Source organism: Lissotriton helveticus, chromosome 8, assembly GCF_964261635.1.
Source record: "Lissotriton helveticus chromosome 8, aLisHel1.1, whole genome shotgun sequence".
NCBI classification, from domain to species: Eukaryota; Metazoa; Chordata; class Amphibia; order Caudata; family Salamandridae; genus Lissotriton; species Lissotriton helveticus.
The window spans coordinates 914,419,948-914,432,191 of NC_136069.1; the positions used below are offsets into that span (position 1 = coordinate 914,419,948).

Sequence of the window (12,244 nt, forward strand, 5' to 3'; positions counted from 1 at the left end):
AGTGTAAACGGGAGCCATCGCTGCCCCCAGATAATGCTCCTGTTACTGAATGGTGGATCGCTGACCCCTCCCCTTCTCTTCATACCTCCCAGAATGACTGGAGCAATGACGGTGAGCAGCTTTGGGGACGACCAGATATAGAGGACGAGTGTTCCTTTAAGGGGGCGTTGTCCGAGACCGAGGGGCTTCCCTGGAATGACATAGGAGACGACGGAGTGGTGAAAAACGAGGTAGTCCTAGTCTCGGCATGTGACGTCACCGAGAGAGGAGCAAGAGCGGAGGTGTCGAAAGGAAGACGAGAGGAAGAAGAACGCGAAGCGGAGGAAAGACGCGAAGACGGAGAACGAGAGGAGAAGCCAGGAGGCCAACGTTTCCACGCGTCGCCCAGCCACACTCACGGAGGAGTGTGGCTATCCCAGGTACGACAACGGGTGTCGAACTGGGTCGGGAGGCGGGGTGGTTCTGAACAAAGTTAGGGGGTTTGCTGTACATAGACTGGCAGCACTCTCCCTTTTTTGTCCTAGGCACCCCCTAAATCCCCGTCCTACACACCTACCCTCACAAAGTGCATCTAGGCACGAGTTTAGTGTTTGGCACCGGTGTGTTTTTTCCCTCACTCCCTGGGCTCCCTAATCTTAGTTATTCAGACAGTGATCTGATTACCCCTTTTGTTCTATTGTTGGGTGTATCGCTTGATGCTGTGGAACGTCCGGAGGATCCGACCGGCCACAGGAGAAATAGACCCTACGAAGAAGAATAACCCCTGTGTCCAACGCCATCACGGATCCGGCTGCCCCACTCGGGAAAGACAGTTGATAAAGAAAAAGAAGTCCTTTATAAAAATAAAGCCTTATCTACCGCACTCAAGTCTCCGGCCTGTTTCTCCTTCCCCTACCCCGCCACACCCAGCCATATGCAAATCAGTTTTGACCCTGCGCCCAATGGGAACAGTCCAGCCCTAACTGCCAGGCCAGGTCCTCCCTCGACTGAAAACAAACATTCTAATATTCAAGCTAGCCTGGCTGATGAGGGGGTTCCACGAGTGTCTGCTCTTGGGAACCATGAGCATCAACACATCCTAACAACAACAACATTGGACAACAGGTGCTTTGAATGAGGGCACCATTAATTCGGGTCTTCAGGATCCAGACCCCCATACATGTCAACTTCTTTGACCTGGACACGACACTGATTCAGCATGGGCCTGTGGTCAGATGCCTTTAGTCCTTTAGGATCACTGGAGAACCAGGCATTTTTCTAAAAGACTGGAGTCCAGTGGTGACTAACTGATGGCATACATAAATGGCAATGTTGCCCAATGGCCTGACCAAGCCTGGCTGCCTGCAAGCCCACTGTACTAGGGGCCTACAGAGAATACCCAAGGAAGCTGTGTTACAGTGCCATGGGTAGTTTGAAACCCACCAGAACATGCCAACAGAAACTAAAAAGAGAAGTTGAGAAGATAAGCTTCTCAGAGAAGCTAATTCCGGCCCCTCACATACCCATGGGAACAGAGGGAGAATCTGATAAACTGGTCAAACTATTAGAGGTAACTGTGATTATGAGACAAGCAAAAGAACACAAACTGACTGTGGCAATTTATGTAAACCTCCTATGAGGCGATCAGAAAAAACTGTCTGCCAGGGTCAAGAAAAAAGAGGCAGCGCTGCACAAATTGCAATCCACCACAAAACAAATATGGAACCAAGTCCAAGACCTCCGGGTGAGAATATGCTTCCTCCAGTATAAGACCAAAGATGTGAAGTGAAGATCAAGGAGGAACAATGCAAAAGTGGTTGGCCTCCCCTAAATATGTGAAGACCCTGACATACTTTTTGTACATGAAGCAGAGGCTATCTTATACCAAGGCAAGACAGGGATCCCATATTTTTTGTAGTCAGAAAGGTATATAGGGTGCTGTATGTGGGCCTCTTTTGAGGTAGCACCACTCCAACCTGGTAAGGATCCGACTCCTAAATTAGCAGGACTGCGATATGCTGCTACAGAGGGCTTGCAAACCTAGGCCCTTTAGAGCTGATAATAGCAACGTGGTGGTCTTCCCATGTTATACTACAGTTGTGCAGCAACAATGGGCATCTTATATGAAGGGGAAGAGAAAACAGAAGGAAACTAGTGTTCGATATATGCTGGTGTTATTCCAGATGAAAATAAAAGTGCTCATGGCGTGCTCATGGCAGATAAAGCACTATTCTTTCTAGACCCTAAAGAAGCTTTAGAGTGGACAGAAAAGCTGATGCCAAGCAGGAGGGCACATCAAAGACCCACCGGCTCCATTAAACAGGAAACAGATCAGGAGACCTGGCAACTGCAGTGCCCAAAAGCCAACACAGCAGCTGCATAAGATGAACGGCAAGATCAGTAGTAATGGTCACTTCCTTTCAGGACAGAAAGCAATATGAGGATGCTAGGATGAATTAAGACTCAATGGGGAAAAAGTCGAATGCTGGCTCAGCATCAGGAAATGAGGTCAATGAGGGATCACTCCGCTGACAGCAGATGGATTTAGGGCATTGTACGGTCACCTAGAATTAAGACTTTGTGGGCACGAAACACGCCTGAATTTTAAATATGAAATGTATGTTTTCTTATTATTAAGATTCAGAAAAGGGGGTGGTGATGGACAGAGCATCTGAATTAAACAGAACACTCCTACCCAGTCAAAAGATCAGGGCTTGATCCATCACCGTTTTTTAGCTCACTGCACCATCCCAGTTCAGAACCTGGCTACATGCAAATTAGTCTGTCCCTGGCCCAGTGCATCATGGGAACAGGGCAGGCCAAACTACCAAGCCAATTCTTTACTGGAAAGGAAAAAAGCTTATTATTATTAAGGGCTGTACTGTAAGAGGAGGAGGGTAGGAGAGGTGGGTTGTGGCACACCCTCAGTCATCATTGCCACATATTATGGAGAGGGGAGTACTATCGTTTTGTTTTTGGAATGCGGGTCGCCAGATGTTAGGTTTTATCACAAAATATGGTCATGCCGGGTGCTGAAGGGATTCTGGAACACAATAACGCAACTGGTCACTGAAGAAACAAATAGGACACATTTAAACACACGGCAGTTATGCTTACTTGGCTCACTAACACAGTCTCTAAAAGCAAATGTTAGCAGCAGATCAAGCAATGATCATAACATAAATAAAGACCTCCATGGTATCAGTATGTGCCCCTATCACAGCGAAATACATTTATGGGTTGTTTGTGAAAATGGATTACTCCATGCAGGGATCCAAGATGCTTGGCATCTCCTGGCAGACAAAGGGTGGATATTAACCCCCTTAAACAATATCAAAAGTGATCTGTGGAATGACCTACACATATAGGAAAGAAATACACAGGGAAGCTATTGTTGCCTGTGATTAGGAAAGAAATACACAGGGAAGCTATTGTTGCCTGCGATTGCTTCAACATAAAAAGAAATGGAATTCGAGACAGGAAATAAAATACGATACACGATCAACACCTGAGACGTAAACGTTTTCAATTAAAATATGTATCACAACCATACTCCAACACTCGTTGATGGTTGATACAATTGTTGGTAAACTGAGAAATCAATTTCAATGAAAAATCATAACTTGCTTTGGAAAGATTGACTTTCTCATGCTAGTTTATTCAAATTGTTTGTTTGCAGTGCTATTTTCATTGCTTTGTGATGTTTTTGTAATCAACAAAGCTCATTTTCTCTGTACTTTGGAATGATCCATCCAGTATATTTATTTGTGTAGAAAAAACAACTGTATTTTGAGGGTCAAGGGGACAATATTTACCGACCTCTCTAGTCAGAACCCCCACTCAGAACATAAATAACAAGAAAGAAACTAGGAGGTCTTTTGAATGAAGGAAGGAGACCACAATCAATTGCCCAACACTTCTATCACAACTAACGGTGAGGGTCCATCAGTAATGAAAGAGTCCTATCAGCCCACCCATTTGGCGGAACCTCGTCATCTAGGACCTTATCAGCAGGTGTTCATCTGGCCAAGCTCAGTTGTATTTGCTCGGTGCCAACAGTTTCCATGCTGAAAGAAGATGAGTCCTCACTGCGAGTGGTACTGATAGGGTGCAGTGCTCAAGAAAAAAGTGCATAATTAAAATGGCGGTCAAGGTAGACAAAATTATTTATTGGTATCTCCCTGGACGCCAGATTAAAAAGATGTGGCAACAGTGTGACAATATCACTGTCAAGGAAGCATCTATAAATAGGCCAACATGTTTCTGCCTTTCGTGTATCGTTTTACAGGCATTCGTCAGGGCCAAGCTGTGAAATAGGCTACTGCAACATCTTATAAATTCTCATTATGGAAAATTTAAAGAAAACAAAACAAGCTATAAAGCATGGTTGGGATGGTAAGTTTAGTCGTGTGGCTGAGTCAGCCACCCTACCGTCTCAGGTCAGGCAACCATGCAGAGTACAATCCTTTCCCAGCACTGTGTGGGAGTCAAGCCTCACCTCACCCGGCAACGGCTCGGATAGAGAGGCCCCGCTCTGTCCGTCGGTACCTCGATGTGAGTCCAGAACCGAAGGGGAGGCTCCTTCCTTCATTCAAAAGACCTCCTAGTTTCTTTCTTGTTATTTATTTATTTGTGTAGCCATATTTTATCAAGACGAGAAATATAACGTGAACATAGAGGGGCGCCCACTGGGGACAGTTTCTACAGCAAGAAAAGAGGAAGCCATGCTCTTGTTGTACAAGACGCCCTATATGTGGAACGCACAATGTTGTCACAATAAGTATTTGTAAATAGTAAAGATCTTGCACATTTGGCTGTTATACTCTATTGTATGTATTGTTTGCCACATATATGCAGCCTTGCACCACTGATCAGCACCCACCGTGCCTTGCACTGCACCCTGCAACTTTTGTTCCACCCAAAGTGAACAAGAAAACACATCTCACTTCACTAAAATATGGATATCCAATTAACACCTGTCTTATGAAAATTCAATTTGTATATACTCCTCTTCAAGGGGGTAGGACACAAAATAATGGAGAGTATGCAGCTGCAACACCCGCACTCTGATCTCACTCCACTGGCCTCCAAAGCGAGTTCAATCGTGGGTGTCACCGGGATTGTTTCTACCTAAGATTATGGGGAAATATTTTACAACCTGCAGGCTCCCACACGAGACCCGCATTACTTTGCTAACAAAATATATAGGGCCATATTCATCAAGGGCCTCAGTCGCCTTTGCACCACGCAACGGGGTGCAAAAGCAACGCAACCCTAAAGATGCGATTTATCAAGCTACTTAAGGCTCCCTTTCGTAGCCCTTAGTGGCTTCATAAATCCAGCGTAATGTAACGTAATGTAAACCGCTGCGTTGTGTTACTCTGGCCCAGGGCAAGAGTTAATTACCTTCCGAATCTTAAGACAGCAAGCCAAGCCTGTTCAGGCTCCTAGAAACTGATGCAATGGTTGGACTCTCAATTGACTGACATCACTTGCCCACTAAAACCCAAAGTCCTTCCTTTTCCCATGTGAGAAGGGGATAAGGTAGCTTGGCAAACAAAGTGGAATCCCCAAAAACTCTTCCCATAGAAATTAGGAATCAGTCTGCAGCCTTGCCTCAAATCAGCTGGCGTCCCTGATTCCTAGACCACTTACTAAATTAGAATTGCTGTGCCCCTCTCTGCCTGCCTCCTCCATAGGACTGCAGCAGCTGTTTCTCAGCACATGCTGGCAACAAGCAGAGCCCTAATCTCCAGTGACTCCATCTCTCAAAAGTGGCAACACCCCCGACAAGAGCTAAAGTCCACAGGAGGGTTTTCATCCGCCGTAAAATGATATATTCAGTGTAATGGGAAAAGGATTTGTGGTTATATAGAGCTTTGGGTTCTAGGCATGTTTGCAACCTAGTGAGAGCATCATGACCTGTGGCCTGACTCCATACCTGGCCAATGTATTCCCAGCAGATGGCGCGGCCTGTCCTCAGTGTTGTGCGCTCTGATGTCACCCCAGCAAGGTTGGCAAGACACCCCTGATCCAGAGGCCTACAAATTTACTATAAATGTTTAATAGCTTTTGTTTATTGGGAGAACACAGACAGTTGCGGAAAGGGACACAGAGAAAACAAGGAGGACCTTGAAGAGTGATAAATTGGATCATAGGGAGAGGATGCACACATTGCACAAAGTATCATGATGAAGGGGGGCTGACATACTCTTACTAAGGGTGCAAGGCAGCATGGAGCAGGGCGGGAAGAGACACGGGGAGAGTTGAGCAAAAGAGGACACGAGACAGAGAAGGAACATATGAAGGAAGGGATTACTTGATGGGAACTTGCCGAGAGGAGTATCCCTCACTGGAAATATTGTGGTGGAACAGGGGTAAGATGAGCAGTTTAAGAGTTATTTGTTGGGGTCTCCCTTGAGATCATTCTGAGCTACTGCTAATAAAACTGTGGTGCTGAGAATGGCTGAAGCCAAGCTGTGGAAGTCAGTGCGATCATGTCCCGGTGACTAGAGCCCACCCCTAGGCACGTCACTCGATCACCTGATATTTTTGAGGACTTTTTTATTTTTGATGTAAGATTTACACGCACAATAGTGTAGCACACAGATAACAATCCAGTACACTACACATTCATGGGAGTATACTGTTAATTCAGTAGGGGTTACGGATAACCTACTATATGGGGAAATTTGATAGTTCATATTTGATTTGAATAAATCAAACCTTCCAATAATAGTAATGACTCTTTGTTCATTGAATGTACCAACTGATTTGAAGCCAGTGGGGACAGGAAATGTCTAGATAATTTTCAAGCAACGTTGCATATCTTGCCATGATGCCAATAAATACATTTAAAGAAATATTCAGTGCTCTTGCTGCCTATTAGCCAAGTCAACTGACTACACTATTTCCTCACTGCATGCCTAAGAGATTCGCGTGACCATAAATGTGCGGCAAACAACTGGCTGTTTTTACCTCTAAACTCTACCTGTTTCATGCCATCTATACATTTACTCTGAGCCATCTTTCACTCTAGGATAAGGATGAGGGAAGAGCCTGGGACTGACTTTGCTGACATATGTTACTCCACGCAGCCTGTCACACACTCTAAGCAAATGTGCAAAAAAAACAACATTATATGCACACTTCGACTCACATAAGGCAGCAACCTACAGATTTCCTGCTTTAATAAACGTTGCCTTAGAAGTCGCATTTCGCTTCATATACGCGCACGTGTCTTGTGTTACCGTATCCGGATCTTGCGCGACAATTACAATACACCCCACCTTCATGCACACTGCTGCCAAAGCAGCCATTCTCAAGTCTCCTCCCTTTGCCCAATAAAGCACATTCCAATACAATAGGGCCGCACCTTGATTTCTCTGACGTTGGCCACCGAAATAATCCAGGCGATCCCCACGGCCAAGCAAAAAAGTCCGATCCCGAAGAAGATGCATAGCACCGGCTCGGGGGTGAGAGCCGGAGCCCAGGCAGGGATCCGCTGCTGGTAAAATGCGGAGTTATCCGGGCATTTGGACCGCGCTGGCTCAGCGATGCTGCTCTCTTTGCCTTTCGTCTTCTTCATGCTCTTTCCAAGAGAGACGTGCACGCGAGGCCGAGTCTTATTTGGCAGGTGCACTGGCCTGCCTAGAAAACCAGTTTGAAGCCAGTGTGGCACTAGGAAGTGAAAGGCTGCCGGGGTTGAAATTATTCATTAACCCGGCCTGCTCTGCTGTCTCATCTTGCCTGCTGCTTTCGTTATCATGGTGTCAGCCTGTGCCATCACTTCAGGAGCGCACTTTGGTCCTGAACCCTACACATGGCAGTATGTCGGTGGCTCATATACTCCAGCCATGTGTTTGCTTTGCATTACCCAGGGAAACCTATCTCTGAGGGTGATTTGTTGCACAACGTATGGCTGATTTATTTCTCTGTAAGATCTGTTAACAACACCTACCTTGAAACACTACTCCCTTTTCTTTGTTTTGTTGGATCCGAAACGGCCACTGCTTATCTCAAACGAATTAATTATTTCTCAGAGACATTTAGTAGTAAAGATTTTCAGGGTAGTGATGAGTAGAAGAGCCCGGGAAGTGTTGCCACGCTTGCTGCTTCTTTTTAAGGCAGAGTGACAGACAATAACCCGCAACAGTACAGTAAGGGAAATAAAGTAGGCACATAAGCTTAGCTGTCATTGGCTTTTCTGGTACTTGGCAAATGACGTGCCTCCTTTCAGTTGCTCCTGATTGTAAAAATGGGTAAGTAGTTGCTAGAGTGCACTGTGTCTTCTTCCATTCCATCATTTTGCTTACAGGTGTAGCGCGGCGCTGCCTGTGTGACTAAGGCAACACACACCACTCGGCTGTTAGGTGATGGCGGGAAGACCCCGAGCGGTCTCCAGTCGTTTATTTATCTCCTCCTCGGGACGAGCCCGCCCCGAGGAGTGCATGCGAAGAAAACAAAGTATAGTAGAGCTCGAACAGCTCTCTACACCCCTCCTTTTCTTTAGTACTTGTCCATCATGGTCTGCATGCTCATGAGGAAGTGCACACACAGTCCTTGAACTTCTGGCTTGGCACTGGGTTCGGCCGGAGACCATACTTCTGGCTCCTGGAGTTGGAACAAGTCTCTGTTTCAGACGGAGCACCCGGTGATGGCACATTCACGAGGCCCTGACTGGACGTCACACATCATCTCCCGTTCCCTAAGATTCCTGCATGGAAACTATCCGGCTTGGTGGGCTGACATCAGGGTGACTCGCTGCCTCGTCGAACTGTTCAAAGTTGGTATTCGACCCATGCACTTTCTTGAAACAGGCGACATTCCGGGTAACCACCTGTTGTCCTCTTTGTGGACATCATTGTCCCTTGAACGCGGACCACAGTCCACACTTCCGGTTTGTATGGCGTCTGGAATTTCCAGCCACAGTGTCTGTATTTGACCGCCACACGATATACTACTTTTTTTTAAACTTTATTTACCATTTTAGCACATCATGGCAATTCAAGCATAGTAGTTCACTGTCATTACAATTAAAAAAAGAAGAAATGGCACGTAGTGCATCATTACAAAGGTCAACAAGTCATGCATCTTGTAAAAGAAGCGTCTCAGCAGAGCTTTAGAATGCAGTCCAGAAGGCCCATTCCATCTCCCGGAGTGCAGACATTTGCCGTCCAACAGCAGGTCTACTGGCCCACCCGCATACAACCGTCGCAGGAGGCCACATAACCAAAGAGTCACGTACACTGTGGAGAACAAAGGAGCAGTGTAAAGCAAACATTTAAGAAGAACAAATCTGGTTACCCCACCCCCTCAGGGACTATGCCCCGTTCTAGTTGAGAGTCAGAGGCTTGTCATAGAGTTTCCACATAAGATCTGTATGGACCCCAAATGTCTTTGGGACGGGAGGAGCTAGGCAGTATGCTGGAGTTTACTTCACAGTGAGTGTTACAATAGGCCAGACTATACAGCCAACCTTGCAAAGTAAGGCCCCAGTGAATAGCTATTTCTCTTTTGGCCAGCATCAAGCAGAGAGATACAAATCTCTTAACGCTTCTGAGGAAGTTTACAGCATAACCCAGTAATGCCACTTCAGGTGTGGGGACGAGGGATAGCTCAATCATGTCACCTAGTGTTTTGTGTACCTTCTCCCAGTATGACTGGAGTTTTGGACAGGTCCATGTAAGGTGTGCAAAATCCGCATGCGGGGCGGCGCATTTACTTCAGTTATGGGGTCTAGACGGATCCAGTCGGTGGGCTTTGGCAGGGGTGATGTATATTCTGCGCAAGAACTTAAAATGGAGTAGTTTATACCTTCTGTTTAGAGAGACTTCTTTTGTTACTGCGCAGCAGTTGGCCCACTGGTCGTCCATGATGGGGTGGCCTAAGTCTTCTTCCCAACCTTTGTGGATCTTGTCATCGTTGACCGGTCTCATCCCAGAGCATGCCTCATACAGTTTGGATATGAGGTGAACCCCACTCAGGCTCTCAATAATGAACGAGAGAGGAGCAAACAAGTCTGGTTCAATGGGAAAACCAGGTAGCGTGGCGCGTAGAGCCGAACAAATCCGACCCAGTTCAAAACTATCCATAAATGTGACGATGTAAAAGAGGACATCATTCGTCACTGAGAAGATGTGCCCATCTGGGTACAAATCTCCTAGTTTGGTGATATCACATTTGGCCAAAGTGCACTGCACCAGTTTTTCACCAGTTATTGGCAGCCAGCGGGCATTGGGGACAGGCAGGGCAGAGGAATATAGTGTGGTGGCGCCGGTGACTCATTTCAGCTTATCCCAAGCCCAACTGGTAGGGGAAACTGTCTGTATATCATTAGGGTCTCTGGGTACGCCCCTGGGTAATACAGTGGACAACTTCTCAGGAAGGCTGAAACCCGCCTCTTGGCAGAGAAAAAGGATCCAGGTGTCAGGGTGAAACCATGCAAAGGCGTAGCAGCATTGGGCCACATGATAGTACAATTGCAGATCCGGCACGCCATACCCTCTCCTCTTGTACGGAGGGTGAGCACCTGCCAACCTCCACAAGCCTGATTGCCCCCCCAAACCAATCTGATAAGGTGTGAACACAATGTCAAAAGAAACTGTTCGGGAGAGGTATGGGGATATTGTTGAAAAGATATAAAAATTGGGGGAGAACCACCTTCTTAAGAATCGCAACTCTGCCGGCAATGGACAATGGTAACTGCAGCCATCTCTCCACTTGAGCCTCGAGGGAGCTAATTGCTTGCCCATAGTTGAGGAAAAGGATCTGTGCGGTGTCAAGCTGGATGTGCATGCCCAAATACTTAATGGAGTCAGTGTACCACTCAAGGGGGAATTTGCATTCTCATGTAGTCGTACTGGAGGTTAAGGGGAAAATAACCGACTTGCGCCAGATGATGCCCAGGCCGGAGTATTGACCAAATCGGAGTATCTTTCTAATGAGCAGCTCTAAGTTTACCTGGGCTCTCTGACATAGAGGATAGTGTTGTCCGCGTAGAGCGACACCAGGAGGGGGCCGGTGTTGAATTATAAGCCTCTGCAGATGCCTTTCCTGGAAATGGTTAATTAAGAGGTCCATGGCAAGGATAAACAATAAGGGGGATAAACGACAGCCCTGTCGTGTGCCACGGGAAAGAGAGAGAATGGTCGGGATAGTTGTCGTTCAGATGGAGTCTCGCCGCGGGGTGGCAATATAGCAGTGCAGTGGTGGCTATCAATCCCACGGGCATGCCCATGCGGCACATAACAGAAACGTAAAATGGCCACTCTAAAGAATAAAAGGCCTTCTCAGTGTCCAATAGTATTGCGGCAGCGAGGACCTCGGGGTTAATTCTGTGGAGGACCGAGAAGAGTGTCCTAAGATCAATGAGGTAGATCAGTGGGGAACACAGCCGGATTGGGCCGGAGAGATAATAAATTCCATCAATTGGGACAGAAGCATGGTGATGATCTTAGCTAGAATTTTATAATCTAAATTAAGTAGGGACAAAGGTCTGTAGGATCTGCATAATTTTGGGTCTTTGCTAGGTTTGGGGAGGAGTATAAGGACAGCTTCACGAAGTGTGGGGGTAGTATTTGTTTCTCAAGGGCTTCGGCGTATACCTCGATTAGCTGCAGAGCCAGTAGCACCTTGTATGACTTGTAAAACTCCCCCGTAAATCCATCCAGCCCAGGGGCAGAAGAGCAGCGAAGGGTATCAATGGCTCCGAGGACATCGGCCTCAGAAATCGGTTCTGCCAAAAAGTCCTGCATATTTTTTTCTAGATAGACCAATGCAATCGTGGATAAATAAGCTTCCTACGCCGAGAGATTGCGCCCTATTTTAGAAGTGTAGAGAGCTGTAAAATAATCAAGGAATTCATTATGAATCTCCGAGGTGCCGGTGAGTACCTGATTTGTGGAAAACCGCAGCTCGGTGACATAGGCATTGCTGTATGGGGGTCGAAGCATCTGAGCTAGCATCCGGCCCGGTAGCTCTCCCTCACCATATCGCTGGGTGGTTTGAACTTGCCTACAAATAATATCTCACGATCCGCTGAATCCCTGTATTCAGCAAGGAGGGCCAAACGTTGCCCCGCTGTACACGGGTTAGAAGTGTGTTGCGTTGCGTTATCTAATTCTGCCAGGTCGCACTCTAATCGAGGGAGTGTTCTTTGAGCACCCCAGCATGCTTGGCAATGCAGACTCCCCTGATGTATGCCTTCAAACCCTCCCACAGGACCACCCAGGTATCAACCGAGCCAGTGTTGATGGTGAAGTAG

General features: G+C 46.8%; 1 protein-coding gene across 1 annotated transcript in view; it reads right to left on the reverse strand.

Annotated features, from left to right (window-relative positions):
- LOC144772997 (cell cycle control protein 50C-like) overlaps positions 1–7,748 on the reverse strand; it is a 274,293-nt gene extending 266,545 nt beyond the window's left edge. Inside the window, exon 1 of the mRNA XM_078657732.1 lies at positions 7,355–7,748. Coding sequence (XP_078513858.1) covers positions 7,355–7,567 — 213 coding nt within the window. The 5' untranslated portion in view covers positions 7,568–7,748. The remainder of the gene's footprint in view (positions 1–7,354) is intronic.
- Between the last annotated feature and the right edge of the window lie 4,496 nt (positions 7,749–12,244).